Below are 21,255 nucleotides of genomic sequence, written 5' to 3'. Positions count from 1 at the left end.
GCGAATGCGAGTTGTATTGTACGACCTTGTGATTAAGAAGTCCCAAAAATGCTTATTAAGAAGACCATTTGCCGCAACTGTATATTATTTCTTCTTATCATCTCCTGGTGATGAAAAACGTGCACGTGCCATCCCTTTCTCTCCCACTGCATGCTCGTGGATGAAACTGCTTCGGTGGCCTTCGATGGTGGTGGTCGATGAAGTGCTCGACGTTCCGAGATTCGGTGTCCTTAATTTTGAAGTATCTCTCGTGTTCTGATCCACGTGTCTTAAATTACCGACCCCTCTCCTCCAATTCCACCACGTCGTAGTTGTTTCTTTGAGTGAGTCTCCCCAGTGGCGCAGCGAGGGGAGGATTTTGGGGGATAAACCCCCCCCCCCCCCCAACAACTCAGAGAAATTTTAAAGTATAATCCATTTTACTTGATTGGATTAATATTAATAATAGAATATTGTGAGGATTAATTTAATATCCCTTAGAAAGCCGTAAAACTTACCAATTTGAACCATTTATCTTAAAATTCCGCAATTTATTAATCTCGCACCTACCGCTTATCCTGGTGGGTACCCCATACCCCCACACACACCGGTATTAGTTGCTCCTAAACCCCCCTCAGCCTTAATTCCTAGCTGCGCCACTGACTCTCCCATCTTTGTGAATGCTTTGTTGGGATTAAGTTGAGAGCAGTGCACACCATCAAGCACTAAATGTACTGTTATTCGATTCCGATTCGTTTCGTGTAACTTCGAAGCCAAAATAAATAAGCTTCAGAGTGGTAAAAATTTATCTTACTCATCGGCGATAAGAGTGCCAAAAGCAATTAAATCACCCATTTAGACTCTTAGCACAAGAGTTTTGAACACTTTCTACTCGCTGCAATCCGCAGTCTTCTGAAGGTGCCAGATTCATTTTGAAGATTAGAACGGTGTGCCGCGCCCTGAACTTTTGGAAGCCATTGAGAAATGCTGTTTTCTCGCCATCCTCCTTCCATCTTTATGAGCGCTAGAGAAAGTGTTTTGGGGGCCTGGACTACCTCTCGTACATATGTCTTTGAAGCGGGACTGTGAGAACATATATGCTCGTGAATGAACTTTAAGCCTAGTATTTTCCATAGAAGTTATACAATTGCCTTATACTTACGTCTTGTAATAGGTACTTTTGCTGTCTTTGTAACCGCTGAACTCATGTGACTCTTTTCACTAAAATTCCTTTAAAAAATATTCTTAGGCTTTGATTGGTGAATTGGTGTTTGGATGAGGCTACCAACTACTGAGGTCTTTTCCACCAATCTTCGCTTACTTCGATCCAAAATTATGTTACTTCTAACATGAATAGATACGAAAAAAGTATTAAAGAACTAGGATTTTAATGAAATAGTGGAAGAGAAGAGGCGGCCACCAAACTGAAACTAGGAAACCATAGACTTCTTCTTCTTTTCTTCTTTCTTCACTGCTATTGCTGATGGTGATGATGATAAGTCTCGGCAAGGATTTCGCATGTTCACAACCCCGAGGACCTTGCCGGCCTCGCTGCCGTGAGCGACACCCGCCCTTTGCGGACGGGTCCCGGGCGATGAGATTCCGAGGCTCATTTGGTTGTATTCCATGTTTTCAGGGAAGAGATAGTTGGTAGGCATAGGCGGATCTAGAGGGGGGGGGCGAGGAGGCACATGCCCCCCCAGACCCTTAAAAATATGGAAGATTTTTAATACGGTCCCATTATCATTGCGTTCGTTTAGTATTACGAGGTATCCTTGTGCCCCCAAGAACAAAATCTTGGATACGGTCTTGCTTGTGTCCCCCCAGAAAGAAATCCTGGATCTGCCCCTGTTGGTAGGGTTTCCCACTTCCATTCCAACAGTGTTTTCTGGGTAGCAGAGGAGAAGGGGTTCCGCTGCTTGGGTAGCCGAGTGACCAACGGTGGACGGAGCAAGAAAAAAATAGAAGAGTTCAAGTTAAGAGGGCGTTCATTAAAAAGAGGAGTTTCCTTATAGCTGAAGATATAAGCGTTGAAGTTAGGAAACACTTTATCAGGACTTTCATACGGAGCATGCTCCTCGACGGTAGTGAAGCATGGACGAAGGCATGTTGGAGAAATCGATTTGGAAGCTTTCGAAATGTGGTGTTGCAGACAGGGTCGGATTTACCGTAAGGCAAAATAGGCACGTGCCAAGGGGCGTCTTCACGGGCGGCAGTTCAATCAGTTACAGCAGTACGTAATATTTTTATTTTTGGGGTTACTCTTCTATTTTGTTGTATGAATTAAGGCTAGGCCTATTTTGGAAAGGGTACTCATACAGTGTTTTAGTTGCATAAAAGTTAATCAATTTCATGTAGTTTTACTCCAAACTGTTTTTCTTTAATTGAATTTTCTATGTTTTCCCTGCGTAAAAATTCAAGCATAAAGTTATGCTGTCAGCCAATTATCTTTTCATTCCTTTTTTTTGAACATCACCTCATGCGAGTGGCTATGCCTTATCATAAAAATCGGGAAGGGGAGGGGGCTCAAGTGAGGAGGGGCGCTCAATGGAGAGGTGCATATAGCGTAACTTTGGGTAAATCCGGCCCTGGTTATAGAATAATGATGTAGGTTGAATAGATGGATCGTGTGAGTGGCGCAGAATTTGTGGAATAATGAAGATAGAAGAGGTGGGTAGAAAAGGAGTCATATGTAAACCTAGGGAGGAAGGCGTGACAGTTAAACCGCCCAGATCATGAGACTCGATGATCTAATGAACATTGTATCGTATAAATGACAGGTGAAAGGGGAAAAAGTGGAGGTAAACAAGGGATGAGCTAAATAGAGCAGGTGTCGAAGGATGTAGAGCAGATTAAGGCGTTAAAAGATTAGCTGATAAGAGAATTGCGAGGAGATCTGCGTCAAAAAATCATAGGATTGATGACTGTTGATAAACTGTAGATGATGGTAATTTTCTTTGCGCTCTGAAAGCTGTCCTTTTTCCATTCCCGTCATAATGTTGGAGTGGGTGTTTTCATTGCTGGCCTCAGCTTTTTGTCATTTCGCAGTCACATTGGGCGCTCTCGTTTGCATGTACTCTGAGGTTTGCGCTTAGGAAACCTCTCAACTCTCCATCAATTCAGACTACGGACTGCTGTCCATGAAGTTTCCTCTGCACCCCACGCAAATAGAAATTAATCAAATTCCTCTGCCACCACTGGGTTTAAAGCCAGGTCTTCTGATTTGAGAAGGAATATCAAGTCTAAATCAGGTCGAATTCGTATAATTTAAGCTACTAAGGGCGCCTTCACTCCTGCGATGGCTTGTAAAATTTCATTCTTCTAAAAGCTACCATAACAAGAACGGGTCAAGCTTTCTTTATAGAATTATAGCTCTTTTATCCAATTCCGGGTAGCATCATACGTGTACATTTCTGCAGAGTTTAACCGTCTCTCTTCTTTTCCTTATCAATTTCATCGTAAAAATTTATACAATATTCTATAAATAATTTTCGCGACGCCATCGCTCCTTTTTATCTTGCAAAGATGAAACACGCTTGACCATTAGCTACTCGTAACTTCTTTCATCGAGATTGAAACATTAAATTGTAAATTAACTTAGTAACTGTGTCGTAGTAGGAATTAATTATTAGGTATATTATTGGTAAGGACTCGATTTAGAAAATGAATGGCAATTTTGTTCATGACCCTAACGGATCATCTGCATCACCAATCCGCAGTAGAAATGCTCGTCAGAAAAGCAACCGAGAAACCTCTTTTAAACAAACTTAATTGTAAGATGAAACCTGGTCAGACTGGCGTGTCTACATCCTTCTATATCCTGCAGCCTCCCATTAGGTACGCCATTCTATTCTTTCATCCCATTTGTCCATTGAAATTGAATTATTACCATTCTTTGGCTGTAAACACTTCACCGTCATCCTCGCTCAGCATAATGTAATTTTATTCGCATTTTTTCCAATTCATCACTTTCCTAATAGGTTTGACCAGGGATAGTTAATCGGCAACGCGTTTCTCTTTTCGTGAGACAATATTTTGGGATATGAAAGCAAATTTTTTTCTTCTAATGTTATACTATGATAAGAGATCGCATGTTGACGACGGTCAACTACCGGATTAAATATTTTTTGTACCGAATTCGTCGTTCATTTTTTACTCGTGCAAGGGATAGTGAAGACTTAGAAGAGTCGCATGTGAGATGGTTAGAAAAAGGCATACATCAACTTACTGTGAGAGATTTTCCTTATTCGACACAAATGACCTATAAAAAGTCTACGAATTCATTGGCCAAAAACTTGTTTCGGGAAAATTTTCGAAAGATAGTTCTATCCGATACCGTTTTTAGTTACTGCAAACTTTTCATAAATGGATTCGGAACAAGGTGTCCCTTCATTGGAGTAATTCCACAATGGTGAAACAATTTACTTTTGGAAACTCGTCTTAGCTCTCATATAGGTTCTTTGACTAGCTATATATAAATGGATAAAATACTATTCGCAATTGTCTACAAAAAGAATATATTTTGTGCATAAGAAGAAAGTACTGTAAAAATATTTTTTGTGAAAAAAATGTTTTTATCGCGAGCTTAAAAGAATGCAATACAATAGCGTACAAAGAATAGATTTTAAAAAATCAACTTTTCAACGAATTTTGATGTAAAAAATTATTTTTAAATGACTCTCCATCATTCTCTTTCCTTTGTGTGATCGCAGCGCCTCCATCGTATTTTGGTGGCAATTTTTTCACTAATCTCGTTATTTCATTTTCAATTCGGAATAACAATCGACAAACAGTTAAAATAATTATAAAAGTGTTGGAATTGTCGTACGGTTATGAGTTACCATGAAAATGCCAGCTTGAGAGTTAATCGGAGAGTGGGTTGAAACTGAGTTGCAAGATTTGACCCGGAAAAGATGACGAGCAACAAAGCGATGGGAGTTTATAAAAATGTTACCATAAAAAAAGAGTGTGAACTTTGGCTCAGCATGAAATTGGTGAATCGAATATGAAATAATCAAGAAAGTTGCAGCTGACACCGTAGCTTGGCTTCATTGGGCAATAAATGGTCCCATGCTGCTTGGTGCGTGAGGAGATGCGGAGTCATAACACTTTCCCTTTCAAATATTTGCAATATTCGGCGAGGAGAGGAAACCGAGGCTTAGGAGTTGAGGAAAACTGAATAAAAGCATTCATTCGCGGCGGCAAGCGAAAATTAACGGGGCAAGGTCGAGGGCGTCTAGATCCTTAATGTGATAATTTGTTACACACGACGGCTTTCACACCAATGTATTCAAATTTAGTTTTACTGTAAGTATTTTAACAATTTTTAGCTATGCGAAATTATGATCGAACGATACGTGGTAAAATAAATTCCTCTGTTGTATTTAGGTATTTATGTAACTTTACATAATAAGGATAAAATAAGAAAGTAAAAAGAATGTGAAATGTGGCTCAGCATGCAACTGGTGAATCGAATTGAATGATTGCATTCAGTTGCAGCTTGCTTCCTAGCTTGGCTGCTTTGGGCTATAAATGGTCCAATGGGTGCTTTGATTGTGCGGATATACGGGGCTGTAACACTTTCCCTCTACAATCGCTAAAGGAAGTGCAAATAAGCCCTGAAGAAGGTTAAGATAATATTGATACGTCGGCAAACATTTTCGCATTTCATTCCCTGATCTGTACTCCAAGACGTTATTAATTATTACATAAATTGAGGTAATGAAATAGAAATCGACAATAAGGAGTGAAATTTGTCAAAATTTATTATCCATTTGTGATCTTGGATAAAGTAGGATGAATTCATAAGGAATTAAGATTAAATTTGGAGGTTACATAGCTGGTAGCCTAACGCTCAGAAAATCGCACCTAGGAACATTCCCACGGGGCAGATTGTAGGTGGATAACTAATTGCTACAACCTGAAGTTCATGTTCATGTTCAATCAGGTCTCTCACTGAATATCTTGCCGAACTAAAGTCAGACCTCCAAACTTTAATGATTTGCATGTAGTTAAAAATAAAAACTAAATCACTCGGCGCCATAAGCGGTTTAAGGGGGGGGGGCACATGCCCTCCCCCAGACGCTTAAAAAATAGACAAGATTTTCAATACGGTTATCGTATTTTGTCGTGGGTGAGGAAGGCTGTCTTTTGGCTGATGATGTTTGTATCCTCGTATGTGTTCTTTTGTCCTTGTTGACAATCCTTTTTTTAATTGCGGGATATAGATCCGCTGTCGTAGCCTTCAAGACGTAGGATGGACTTCAGCTTCATAGTTTCTGAAGATTTTTATTAGGGTCACTCAGCCGGATCGATCGTTCAGTTGGTGACGTCATAATCGCGTTGAGTTGGGGAGGGTGATGATGAGAATTAGCAATAAGATACCGATTTGTTGATCGGTTTTCTACATACGGCGTGTCCTAGGTTCCCGTTGTTATCTTTCTCCTCCAATACGTCGAGGAATGGCATTTTTCCTGCTTTACCTATTAACATGGTGAATTTAATATCTAATATTATGACTATTGAAATATTCGAAAAATTCCTCTAACTTCTGTCGACCTTGCTTCCAAATGATCAATGTGTCATCTGTGTATCGTAACCAAATTTTCTGTGCAACTATTCCATGTATTCACTATCCCTTGCACGAATCAAACATTAGTGACGACTCGGTACGACTAATATTTAATCCGGTAGTTGACCATCGCCAAAATGCGATGTTTTAATAATATAACATTAAAAGGATAGCTTTTGCTTTCGTTTGCTCTCGTATCGTCTCTCCCGAATTGTTGTCTCACGAAGAGAGAAACGTATTACCGACTGACCATCTCTGGATGAATCTATTAGTAAAGTGATGAGTAGGAAAAAATGCAAATAAAATTACACGATACAAATCAAGGTGAAGTGCTTACAGCCCAGGAGTGGTAATAATACAATTTCAATTGACAAATGGGATAAGAAAATGGAACGACGTGCTAAATTGGAATGAATCATTCGTTCATTCACTCTACTACTCTTAAGTGAGTTGAGTTTATGTCCTAAAATCCGAACTCTAACTAGACTTGAGTCTGAAATACCGATGTATAGAGAGGAATCGGGATAAAACTACTAAGGTTCGCGTATTTCCCGGGATCCTGGTTCCAGTCGGAATAGTGGAAACGGAATCTATCAATCAGTGCCCCTAAAGAGCCTTTACGAGTGATGTTTCTTGGAAAATTCTATTTTACTTATACCACTACTTTTGGTACTTTTTTAAAAAAAAGTAGTGATATAAGTAAAAGTGAATTCTCCAAGGAACCTTAAAATGGAATACCACACAGTTAACAATGAGTTTGTGAATTTTGTTCTCACGAGTGGCTTCGAATGGGCTCATCTATGACTACTCCGAAGCTGTTACCATACAGTAAATATACTTACTCTATGCTGTTACTATAGTAACAGCATATATCATCAGCTCGCCTCGTAGTCGTAGAAAGAATCCAAATATCATTAAGAATATAACAGCTCTTCACTCAACTCAATCAGTATTGATTTTACAACGCTGAGGTCATTTTTCCTTTTAGTGTGCACCTACATTCTCAAATGAAGAATGAAATAATAAAAAAAACATGAATTATGGAGTGCATAGTACGAAGATTTTCGAATGGAAGATAATGGGAGTATTTCAACACATCTCTTTTTTCTCTGTTGTGCACCGCGACTAGATTATAAATATCATTTGAAGCATAGTTTATTAAAATAACTTTATGGAGATTAATTCTTATCTCTTTAATATAGATTATAAAAACAGTTGATTTGGTCATATCGCATCCACACGCTTGCGGCGTCAGCACACTCTCCGCCGCCGCCGCGCCGGCTGGAACCCGAGTCAACCGCACGCTCGGAAAAAACGATTTGAAATTCAGGATTGCAAGTATGGGCAGGGTTTTACTTTGATTGAGCAGGACTGTATCAGGTTATGGAATACGTCTCCAAGTATCTTGTTTAATAACTCCCAAGGGCATGCCTGTGTGTGTCTTACTCTAGGAGGTTGTCAATATCTGGAGGGGGCTCCACTGGTTTCGAGCGTGGAGCGAAGTGTGGCCGGAATGGGGGTGCTTGGGTAGGACGAGCCACGCCCACTGTGACCTAAACATTGACAATCCCATGAGGGTCAATGCTTACTATTTGGTGAAATTTTTTTGTCATAACTCGGTAATACATTATAATTAACTATGGAACGCGCAATTAAAATCTTTTTTCTGACTTCATTGATAGGCTTAGCGAATTTATGACTCAAACATCTTTTCCCTAGGAAAAAATATTATCAATCACCACGGTTACGTTCTACAACCAGCAAATTAAAATAAAATTTTACGAGAGTAAAATAGTCATTTACCTGCACTTGTACTGGCATTGAATTTCATTACAGCCATCGGAAATTAACAATTAAATTTATAAAGTATATTTTCAAGGATATCCCCACCAGTAAAGTGGCTAACAGACACAGAGTTAATACATTACTAGAAGTATCGAAAATGATGGGAAAAATCCTATGACAATCACCGGCGAATTACTAATGATTATGGTAGCATTTTCACTTAATGTAGTTCATTTTCAGAGCAAAACTTAGCCACCTCAAAATATCAGTTGAGAGCTAAGTCCGAAAATTGTCAAAACAAGATGGCGGAACTTTGACCACGCCAAAAACTCGTAAACAGCGCCTCCAGATATTTACAACCTCCTTTGTCTTACTTGTAAAATGTATGAGAGGATTTTTCATCTCTAATTTCGCAAGTAAAGTAGAGGCATATTTGGGGGGGTGAGACACCAAGTGATTTTTTTCTTACCAGAGTTAGGTATAGAAATTGAAAGAAGAAATTTACAAAAGCGTTGTGGCCAAGGGATGCGATTGAGTCTCTGTTCTGTGCTGACACCGAGATGAAAATCAAGCATACTACTGCTAAATATCTAGTTCATCTCGTTCGACTGATTCCTTTACCTAACTCTGTTTGGGGAACAAAATCACTTGCACCCCTTGGCTTCACACCCCTTCAATATCAGTGGCGCAGTGAGGTTTTGGGGGTCGAAACCCCCCCAGAGTTCAGAGAAATTTTTAAGTTTAATCAATTTTATTTATTTGGATCAGTATTGCTCATAGAATAGTGTAAGGATTAATCAAATATCCATCAGAAGGCCGTAAAACTCGCCATTTTGATCCATTGTTCTTAAAATTTTTCTAAAGGCCGTTTTACACGGGGCACGTACTTGCGTAATCTGACGTGTGTACGAAGGCGCAGTCAAAATTGCATCATGTAAAGCGGTGAATTGCTAGAACACATGCGAGAATGCGTGGACGTGAGATGGTAAAATAGCCCCTGCTCTAATTTTGTTCATGCATTCGCGCAATTCCACGCCATTTTAGAAATTAATTCAGCTCTAATCTGCGCAATTCCGTGCCCCGTGTATATCGGCCTTAAAGGAGGGCCCACGCAACTCCTGCTTACCCTGGCGGGTATGCAATGCCCCCGCACCCCTAAGTATTATTTGTACCTAAACCCCCCCCCCCCTAGCCTTAATTCTTCGCTGCGCCCCTGTTCAATATAACTTTTTAGTGTTTCTATCTTGAGGAATGATGTCTGTAACTTCTCTCATATCCACAGGACCTTCCTGCCTCTGCTGGACAAGAACGATAGGGGACAGCAGGTGGTGCTGATCCGTGCGGCCGTGCACGACCCCCGCAAGCACCAGCAGAACGACCTCTTCAAGACGTCCAACATGCTCGTGGACTTGATGGTGCACGAGGACGAGCTCATCTCCGTCTACGGCGTCGTGGCTATCGTCGACCTCAAAGGGGTGTCCCTGGGTCACGCTCTGCAGATGACCCCGTCCATCATCTGGAAGGCAGTCCACGCGTGGCAGGTCAGTCAACTGGCAGCCAATACCCCATCTCCACTTGTAAATAGCACTTCCACTGTAGTGACTTTCTACTCGCGAAATGCTAACAATCGAAAACACAAAAAACGAATAAGAATAGTGGAAGGCTGTTAGGGTTTTCCATTGAAATAATCTTCAGCCTTGAGTATGGAACCCACTGGGTTTCCGAAACAGTGGTAGCAATTTCATCATTATCCCGATGGAAAACTCGAATAGCCCTCCACGAATCTATGCACTGGGAAAACACAAGATAATGTTTCACAGAGGGAGGATTAAATGCACAGAACTTATAAGCGTACAAACGAATGAAAATTAATACGCGTTTGCTGTATCCCTAAAGAGCAACTACTTCAAATATGACACATATCCCCTTCGCAACAGTTAGTAGATACCTTTGATCGACCTGTATACGGTTGATTAAACCAGTATGGAAAAAATAAATAATTTTGTAGAAGATCATACACTCACAAATCACTTCACTTGTCGCTTCACTCTTTAATTCATCGTCTATATACAATCAATTCACTTAGGGGTTCACTAAATGCACACATTTTGTACACTTACACTAGAGGCACAAGTTCACTGCACTTCGTACTTTCCTTGCAGCTATTAAAAAAATTTCAATTTCTGTCAAAAATACACTACATACTGCCTGCCTTACTTGAAGAATGGATTTCCGTGTTCCATTTTGGCACAAATGCGTAAAACATCTATAAGAGTGTACGAATAGAACCGGAGTCAATCATCCACAATACAAATTTAGTAACTCTGTTAGACAAGGCCGGAGGGCGACTAATAGCCGGCTACTAATACTAAGCTTAGTAGTCCTTAGTGACGATCTATGAATACCATTGTGCTAGTATGCTACTACTTAGAACGCTACTTTACGCGTTAGTAGCTTACTAAGGAAACTATGAATAAGGCAGAAGGTATTTTAAAGACATTTAAAAAAATCGGAGTTCATCTTTTCCCAGCGAATGGCGGCAGTAAATTCTTCTCGGTATGTCATCCGCTTAGATGATCCGCAGTTAATTTTTAAATTCTGGAGCTGAATTATGTCTAATTCTTTCTTCTCTATTTTCTCCAGGATTGTTATCCAGTGAGAATAAAGAGTATGAACTTCATCAACGCTCCCTCCTATGTGGATGTGGTGCTCAATGTCTTCCGGAAATTCATGACCAAGAAGATGGCAAAACGAGTAAGTTTCTTTGCTTTTTAATGCATTTCCTTCATTTTTGAAGTTTCAAGTTCAACTATCGCAAAATTCTCTACTCCTGAACTTGTAACTGTAATAGAAGAACCTTTGATTGGGAATGAAAGTCTGGCCTTGTTCTACTCGTAATGAGTAACACATAAACCCTTTATTTAGTCCTGTTCATAAAAGTTTTGAACAATATGGTGCCGGTTGTGGTACCTTTTTTTAATGAATACTGATTATGGCAAATCGGTCGTAATTACTTCCAAAACCTTTAAAGATATTGCCCATGGATACATTGAAGTACACGTAGAACCACTTTACCTACTGACCAATGCTATGTAAAATTTTCCCTATGAACTGGTTCAAGCTTTAAAATTATTTCCTCTATGATATTGAATGCAGCCGAGTACGCCGCTTACATAATTCCCTCTGATTTTCGCAATCTCTATCTCACAAGGACACGTCGCCAAAGTGATGTTCAGGATCTGGATACGGATGTTATTTTCTAAAACTATATAGGTAAGGTAGAAAAAGTATCACGGCTTTCTTTCACATAGGCCCGGGTTCGATAGATATTCGTTTGTAAAGACTTCGCGCAAAATTACATCCCTTGAGTAATCGCCGAGGTAAGGCACAATTCGGAGTTTCGTTTAAACTCCATAAATTGATATTAAATTTGAAAAAATCACTAAGTAACTAAATAAAACGAATGGGGATAAAATGTAGCAGTGATTTCAAAAATTAGAAGAGAGAAAAACACGGCCGTAGTTAAGAGGTACCGATTACTCAAGGGATGCAATGCTGCGCGAAATATTTGCAAGCGAATATCTCTCGAACCCGAGCCTATGTGGAAGAAAGCCGTGACACTTTTTCTACCTTACCTATATAGTTTCACTTAATAACATCCACATGCAGATCCCGAACATCACTTTGGCGATGTCTCCTTGTCAGTGAAATCTGCCTTGTGTGGCAACATAATGCATACCCTCAAAAACACTAGGCTTGCACTAATTTTCAGAATATTAAAGAATATCCTCCACTTGATTTTAGATACTGGCATAAAAGGTAGGGTTGCGGGAATAAATAATAAAGTTTACCTTAAAAAATCAACGTAAACGATCTCTTTTTATATGTCCCAAAATTCGGGATATGCCAGTTTCAAGAAAAGACAGGTTCCATATTTAATAGGTACAGCTGTACCATATCTCTGTTCGTATTATTCGGTCGAGCATCGCATTTGGTTTCTTATGTTATTTCTGGATGTGAGATTGACGTATGATGATCATTCCGCAGATTCTTGTGCATGGCTACAACATCCAGTCTCTCCACAAAGTCGTCAGTCCGGAAATTTTGCCCAAAGAATACGGAGGAACCAAGGGAAAGTTGGAGGAACTGATTGGTAAGTGATGTTTGCTTAGGTATTTCATTTATGTAGTGATGAATCTTTCCTTTTAGCCATCCATTACGATGAAATAATTATCTCGTCGAAAGGATTCTATCATCGAAATGCATATAATTAATTATAATAAAAATGATATCAATACTAAATGAATTTGAGGCTTGTAAGGGCCGGTATTCGAAATGACGATGTTTTTTCGTGTGTTATCACGGTAAGCAGCCTTCAACTTTTGTTTATCATAGCGGAAAAGTATCCGCCATTCCACGTTCCGATCAATCACAATAACTTGATTAATTTGATCTTGAGTCTATTATAAACTGCCAATACGATATTTGACTGGGATTATTCTTCGTCTTCTGAGTACTAGCTACCAAGATTTTCGTGTTTTCTCTGCTTCAATTTCAAAATGCTTTGTATTTTCCTCAGACATGTGTTGTCATTTTTAGTACTCCCGGATGTATCATTACATGTACTCATTTTTTCACTCCAGACACATTCGTCTTATAAAAAGTTAAAATCAAATCGTCTTACCTGCCGATTTTTTTCATCGCAAACACCACTTGAATTTAATGAAATATAATCAACAAATTTATTAGGGATTAATGGGCATCACTTCAATTTCGGAACTTTCGATTAATGAGATGCTCTTTTCATGCACCCATTTCCTCACACTCTGTCATGAAGTCTTCACATGCTAATAAATTATGTATCTTTATACTTTTATGATTCAATTTTTCTGCTTTTGAATTGATTCATTCTTCGTTAAAACAACAAGACCAGAAGTATTCCTATACAACCGATGTAATAATAAATTCTAATCGGTTGGGAGAAACTAAATCAAAGTACAGAGGTGTAACAAATTGGTTAGGGTGGGAAACAGAGTTTTTTTCCTGATTTGTAATTAGGTTATTTGTATATTTTCGTCGGATGATCAGTGTGTCATGGAAATTCTGGAAGAGTATCGTCAAAGATATCTCTCCTCCACGTTTTAGCTGGGATGAAAATATCTTCGAACAAAACATCTGAACTAATATTTTTGAACTTAATAAATCTTAACACGTAATGAATAGAGCGTAAAATCATTGATTTTCACAGACCTTGAACTAAATAATACTCAAAGCCGCTCATACTGTCAATGAGACCGATAATTTCGAATTTTTTTGTCGTATTCAAAGACCCAGAGACTTGATCTCATTTCTTTTGCCCAAGGCTTTAAATGCATACGTAAAGGGACTATCACGTTTTGTCGTGGGAATTAAATGAAAAGTTCCATTACCTTTCAAGTTCAAAGTCGCCTCCTTAGACAATAAGAAGGGAAATATGCTAACTCTTTAAAACACTCTTGTTGTATCGTATCAATTTCACTGTCGAGTTTGTCAGGTACCTCTTCTTGTTGGAATTCCCATGAGCCCACTTACGTTTTGGAAAATACGTGGAATCGTTATCATGCTGAGAAAAAGTGATACATAACATAGCTAGATAGAATTGCAATGCCGTAGTCGATATCGTTTTTTAAGAGAATCATTTCTCAAAAAAAGTCATGATGACATTATTGGTACTTGAGTTCAGATGTTTCTGTATTATTACGGAGATAAGTAAGTCGCGATATGCAATGGAGTTTTGGCGGCAAACGTTCGGTAGGCAATTAGAAGTAATAATGCATAGAATTTTTCCCTTTATTTAGGCAAGGGAACCTTTTTTTGTAAATCGTTTTAAGTTCATAGTTAAGACTGATCTGCTTTACCCTACATTTTTACACAATATAGTTATATCATATTACTTATGCATCACTAAGTTTCAAGGGAAGACTGGTTGAATGACCATGAAAATCTAAAATGCGGAATTGAAATAATACTTGCAGTTTTCCACGATTATTAACTTTATTACAGGTTTCAATGTTACTAGATAACCTTAAAGGCCTTTAAGTGATGATGTAGTAATATTGAAACCAAAGTCGTGATAAATTTTATAATCGTGGAAATTCTCAAGAATGTATTTCAATTAGGGAAAAAATCCACTCCATCAAGCTTGAATCTTCGGCATTTTATTTCAAAATGCAAGCCTAAGATTAGTTTTATGAAGCATGGTATGGTTTGCAGTCGCATTTCTTGGCCTTACTATTCTTTTTATAAGTATATGAACGAAATGGTAGAATAATATCCCATACATAACAGAGAAATTCAATTAAAATCATTTATAGCATACATTTTTAATCTTAATTTTTGAATAATATCCATTTCTTACCGTTAACACTCTATCAATCTCCATTAATGTCATGCAGAACTCCCTTTGTCTTCCTCTCCTTTCCATTATTCTTCAACGATACTTCTTATCACCAATATTTTCAAGCCATAAGAGCATTGCAATTGATTTAAACTACCCATTGTCTTCTGTGACTTATCGTCGTACTTTGACCCCTGTCGCTTAGCTTTTCTTAAACTGGAATCGAAATGTTTCTATAGAAGTGCTGAAAATTTTCGTTATTGAAAATTTAAAAAAAGTTTAATAAATATAAAGATTTTTTGCCTATGATTATCTCCACCCTCACCCATCAAACCAACATCTTGGGCTGTATTACTGAGTGACTTCACTCTCATGCCTTTCAATGCCTAGCTGCGTGGTGTATGGTGCCATGGAGTATAGAAAAATTGGTTTGCGCTTATTCTTGCTCAGTTATAAAAGGGCATAGCATTAATAAACAAATAATATTAGGGTATGATCATCACTAATCAACAATCCTAAGATGATTTGACACAACTCTCCTCTCAATTCTCGTATTAGCTAATCTTTCCACACCTACGTATTTCTTCTCCTTCACATCCTTATTAACACGTGCCATATTTTTATTCGAGGTCTTTCTTTTCTGCTCTTTCCATCTGCTTGTCCCTTGACGATTGTCTTCATCACAACATAATGTCTCAAGATATGGCCGATAAGAATGTTTCGTCTTCCTGTCAAGGTTTTCACTAGCCTTCTCCTCTCTCCTACTTTTCCAAGAACCACCTCATTAGTTACTCGGTCGATCTATTTTATTCTCATAATTCTTCTGTGATACCGCATTTCTAAAGCCTCCGCTCTTGATTTATTCGATGCTGTCACTAAGGCATGACGAGTGAAAATACGTAGTTCCATGTGAATGCGTTCATTTTTTTCATGATTTAAGATAAATGGGAGTGGGCTTTCATTGTAATTCGGCGGAAAAATTGTATCTTTTAAAAATATTGGCCGTCTCCTTTGAGTTTTAAGTTATGTTGTCGTAAGAAACTTTTCTGAGTAGGGTACTTGGAATATTTATAACAGATTTCAACAAGTAAACGGGCAAAAAGAGCTCTTAAGTTTTTTCTTTGAACATAGAGCAAGCGTCACGAGTTTACGCTGAAGAGACGTTCCCTTTAGCGGTAATATTAGAACAGGAAACTGGAATCGAATTTATGTTATGTGTGGCGTTCGCAAGAAGAAATTTGAGGCTGTGAATAGTTCTTATATAATTATAATCTTACATGCATCACCGGTTATGTACACCTTAATAGCCTACGTAACCTACTAGCCTGATAACCAAAGGAAATGGAACTCTCTGCTGGCGCATCTAGCGAAAACACGTTCTGTTAAAAGTTGTGCATATGTTTTACCAACTTACACTCAAAAACACGTGAGATACAGCTGGAAAGTTTTTCTAATGCGAAAACAACTGCATGATATTGGTGTACTCACATATTCAATTTGCCAAGGAAAATCCACGAGGCAATGTTATCATTGCCATGCTCGACGCACAATGCAGCATTTTTTCAAACAACTACTGTACTACACCCGAAAAAAAAACCTTTTTGGGGGTGAGCGATCAGTGTAAGTTTGCGCGAACCCAAACGCTGCGAGTACTCATGAAGTCATGCGCGGTAGATAAATTGAAAAGCGTCGAGAAACATGCAGAAGTATGAACGCTTCCGATGATTATCGTTTAAATCTCCGATAAATGGAAAAATGTCTCGGTTATCGATTGCTAGTTTAATTGAAGTTGATGCTAATTTAATTATTATAAAGTGAGCCTTTGGCAAACGACTCTGGATGAGGTTCAGTCTGGTCCTTATCGGCCTATTTCGCACTGCTTTGGATACTTGAATAATTGTGATAGAATTTTCCGCGAGGCTTGAGTTTAGGTTCACTCTGGTTGATTTTCATTGATTTTCTCTTTGATTTTCGAATGATCGTGTGATAAATCCCGGATTTATACTCCGAATCTGGAAATTAAGGAGCATCGTGCCTTCTTTTTTGAGATAAGAATTCAAAGCATATCTCTAAAATAAAATGAAAAAAAAACTTAGATTTTGTGTGTTCAAAGTTAAATGACATAGAACTTATTTTTTAATACCAATTACTTAACCTGAAGGCTGCAATAACGTTTTCGCTTCGTTTACCTTTTCTTCAAACTAATATTATAAATAGAAAGCCTTGGTTTTGTCTTCGCCAATTGAACATTTGTTGCGGGGGTGAATTCATTGCCGACACTGGGTTGTTGCTAGGTGTGGCGTTGAAGCATTTGTTTAAACAGTAAAACAATGGTAGCTGTATTAAGTATCCACCCATTTCCGCCCAGCAAACTTGAAACTTGCGTTTGTGGAGACGATATTTAGTTAGGTTGTTCCAAAGGCCGTCTTTAGGATTCCAGTGAAATATTTTTTTTGGTGATATATCTACTTCTTTCTCCAGAATGGCCCTTTGCTATATACAGTAGCTACACTGGATGATAAATTACACTCTGAAAACAACGGACTTTGATCGAAAGTATGACGAGAGAGGTGTGATCATCAGATTTGTCCTCTTGGTATGATTTGTTTTCCTCATACCCCACGATAATATAAGGGCTTAGACACAATAGCGACAAGGAATAATGACTCAATTGTCAATATTACGATAACCATTTTAACCCATTTCCGCCCAGAATAATTTTTCCTTGTAATTTTTAAGATATATATAGGTACGTTGCTCCCATGGCCGTCTTAAGTAATACAGTGAAATATTTTGGTGATACATCAACTTGTTTCTCTAGAATTACTCGTAGTCATACAGCTACACTCGATGGTAACGAGGCCAGATCGCAATGTTGTTCAATTTCTACGAGTAACCTTGATAGAAAGGAAAAATCTTCAGGAGAAGCACATTTATGGGTGAAGGAAAGTGATAATAATCTATAAAATGCCAGCTCATGTTTACTTTTATGATACTCGTACGTAAATCGTAGACAGTAGGCGTCCATATTGAATTTACGTTTCGCACCCGTCACTTTCCGTCAGTGGGCTTATTTCGACCGGCTTCAGAAATAAACCAATAAATAGATTAAGTTAATACATGCTGCAACTAAAAATTCGTGAAAACTCTTCAGCATAAATGACTGCGGGTTTTCTTCAAGAGACCTATGCTCAGAATGGTAGGATGTAGTCATATGGCTACGGTAGGCGGGGATGGGTTAAAAAGGACTTTTTAAAGTTGATATCATTATTATTTTCTATTTCTAAATTCAGTGTTCCTATTATAATTACAAAAGTAGTTGGTACTATCCTTACCAAAATTTTTCATGAGCCAGGGGGGTGCAAGTTCAACCCTTTGGACGCCCCTCCCGCCGCTCACAGATTGCGGATTACGATAACTAAACCTTAATTCTTTATGTCTCGGCAGCTGACGACATGACAATATACACTGCGTCCTCTTTTTTTCATAATGTAAAGCAGCTTTAACCCGTAAGCATGTAATAATATTTCTTCACCGAAACTATGTGACATACTGATACTTTTGGTGATTCGCGAGGGATACCTATCATCAAAGTTTATTACGTAGAAAGGCCTTGCATTCTAACTTTTAGTTCTCAAATGAATACTCCGCTGTGAAAATTGTTAATACTGCCAATCGTTATCCATAATTTTGAAGTCTGTTTAACTCAGATCTTTTCTTCCTTTTCAGGCTATTGGAAGAAGGTCGCCATGGAGAAGAGGGAGTGGTTCATTGCGGAAGAGAAGTACAAGGCAGACATTTGAGAAGTTGATGTGCGACCGCTGTGCTTCGTTTTGTCGTCACTGACATGAACCAGACGCTCACTTCTCTTACAACGCTCGTCCATGAAGACTTGAAACAGTCTTTCGTACTTAGCAAACTTACTAGGTGACGGCTACGGTGGTCATTTCCGGAAAATACGGTGCTAACATCACTTAAGCATGATTAATGATCTCCTTGACAATTATTTCGTGGAAAATTGACGTACCATTACATTTCACCCTCGTATTGAACGTCATATCCACGGAATAGGTATTTCTCAGGGCTGTTATTGAGACTGTGATTACGGCTTCAAAGCCATCTCTACAATTCCGATCTATAATTAACAGTGATCAAAACTCGAGTGATATTCTCAATATTATGAGATGGGAAAGCTGTGGCATCTTACCCACGGAAAATTGCTGATGACACATCACCCATGAAGACTATATGATAAGTTTGTATGCTATTGTAATTTTTTACGTTGTGTACTTTTATCCATAGTCATCATGTTTATGTGGAAAATATTTTTATATTTTGAAATAGGGGTCTTATGTGAAAAGATACTATATTTCGTGCCTAGTGTATGAAATGTAGTGTTTATTGTTACTGTTATTATTGGACGAGAAAGACATAGTGAATGTAATTCAAAACCTTTCTCAGCTGAATTTGTCCTTGAAGAAAGATCTTCTTGGCGTATGTCGGTGCAAATCGGTTTATATAATTGAAATGGTGTTTTTCATGCATAATACTTGGATAGCTTAAGTCATCCAAGTTGCATTGTTGTATTTCTATTGTTAATTTGTTTAGAATATTTTTTATCTCCATCATACAGAAAATTTCAATTCTGTAGGTTGGCTATGTCCTCCTCAGAAAGAATTGGTGTCTTAGATTTGAGGGAGGTACCTATTTTCATTTTCATCTACTGCTCATTTCCGAGTAGTAAGTGAATTTTTGACTAATCGTTTCACAAGAATAATGCGAAGATTATCAGGAGTGCTTTTACTCAGCTGAGCAGATTTCATTCATTGAAATTTTCTTGGTGCTGACTGGTGTTTCATTCACTTTGTTGAAAGCAATTTAGCGTCAGTTTCACCATTGCTACCTCTACCTTTTGACATTCATGAACTGAGATTAGCAGGGAAAATAAAACCATTGAGTAGTCTGCATTCCGCGCAGTTGTATCCACACCCGATTGGTAGTATACTTTCCTCGTAAATTTGTGATTGATTATCTGGAACCTTAAAATGATGTGTTGCAGCTGTAAAGGACTACAGTTATCTAGAGATGCGAATGGGTCGCTTTTCTTTTTTCTCCTTGTCTATTATTTCTGCATTACACGTGTAACCTTCACTGCAGACAGGGTGGTACTTTATTTTCATTCGCTCTGATCTTATGAAGTCTAAAACTAATGCTAGAGAGGATTTGTAATGAACAATGCCACAATTAAGGAGTGGCTTTTCTTTTGCCTGTTTCCCCCTTTCAGCTTATCTGAAGCCTCCTTTTATTACTTCCTTTTTTTTAACTTTTCATAGCAACTGAGGGTTTTTATTTCAGCATATTCTCTCTAAATCCCACTTTCAGGGGTCGCAGACATAAGATTCGGAGCAATTTTTCTATTAATTAAGAATCCTGTCTGTTGTGTTACCCCTCGGTACATAGCCTTTACCTCCTCCCGGAATCTTCGCTTGTCGGCATAAGTTTCTTTCCAAAAGGACACGTCTCGTTTGATGCATGCTTGAATTACGGAAACGCTGTTTAAAAACAGGATTTTCCCTGATCATCCCTTTAAGGACTGTAGATCAACACCACAGTGATACTCCTAACAAAAACATAAACCACAAACGAGAGTCTGAGCATGTTAAGCCTTTCCGTGTGGGTAAGGACTTGATCTTCATTTCTCTGCCAAGCGTTGGCAGTGTTTCCGCTACGGAGGTTATATAAGTTCCTTCTAACGGTATCCCTGCATGGAAACCACGTCCATGAAATTTTTTCCTGGTGATAAATTGTGATATATCTGAGTTTGTGTCGCTCAATAATTTACCGTGATCAAAACTCGAGTGATTCTCAATACTATGAGATCAGATAGCTGTGAAGTCTTACCCAAGGAAAATTATTGATGACATATCAACCATTAGGGCTAAGTGATAAGTTTATATGGTATTGACATATTTTACGCTGTGCACTTATATGCTTAGATAAAATTTATGTGAAAATATTTTAATATTTAAATTAGACGGTTGTTTTGGAAAGATACTGAGCTACGTACTGAGTGTGTAAAACACCGTGTTTTATTGTTGCTCGCATCAATGGATGAGATAGGCATAATTCATAACTTGTCCTTGGAGAAAGATTGTGGTGGCCGAGTTATATGAAGAGTGTTCTCATTGTTGAAATGGAGATTTTATTGCCCAGCAGGCGGATGGCTCAAATCAATGAAGTTGTATTTCTGATTTTAATTTGTTTCTAATCTAATTTTATCAAATATATTTTATTTTCTTCAACATGCTCATCCCATTATTTTGTGCTCCTATTCCTGTGCGCTTAGAAGCTACGCATGAAATTAATAATAACAATTATAACAAGAATTTAAGTTTATTCACGGGTAAAATTACCCATTCACGATATACACGATTGGAAAAAAGAAAGATTACTACATTACTACAATATGCAAAGTAACAATAACATTCTTTGGCCAGAAAGTAACATAATACAATATTTCAATATTCAAACTGGCAACGGAGGA

The 21,255-nt window shown here is 38.2% G+C and overlaps 1 protein-coding gene across 2 annotated transcripts in view; it reads left to right on the top strand.

Moving 5' to 3' along the window:
- Positions 1-21,013, top strand: part of LOC124153943 (retinol-binding protein pinta-like) — a 59,104-nt gene extending 38,091 nt beyond the window's left edge. For both annotated transcript variants that reach the window (XM_046527368.1, XM_046527367.1), the window contains exons 4-7: positions 9,618-9,876; positions 10,979-11,089; positions 12,383-12,488; positions 18,441-21,013. In XM_046527368.1, coding sequence (XP_046383324.1) covers positions 9,618-9,876; positions 10,979-11,089; positions 12,383-12,488; positions 18,441-18,514 — 550 coding nt within the window. In that variant the 3' untranslated portion in view covers positions 18,515-21,013. The remainder of the gene's footprint in view (positions 1-9,617; positions 9,877-10,978; positions 11,090-12,382; positions 12,489-18,440) is intronic.
- Positions 21,014-21,255: the final 242 nt, after the last annotated feature.

The sequence above is a fragment of the Ischnura elegans genome, chromosome 2 (genome assembly GCF_921293095.1).
Source record: "Ischnura elegans chromosome 2, ioIscEleg1.1, whole genome shotgun sequence".
In the NCBI taxonomy this organism is placed as follows: Eukaryota; Metazoa; Arthropoda; class Insecta; order Odonata; family Coenagrionidae; genus Ischnura; species Ischnura elegans.
Note: the sequence above shows the minus strand (reverse complement) of the source record. Positions and strands in the feature narration are given on the sequence as shown.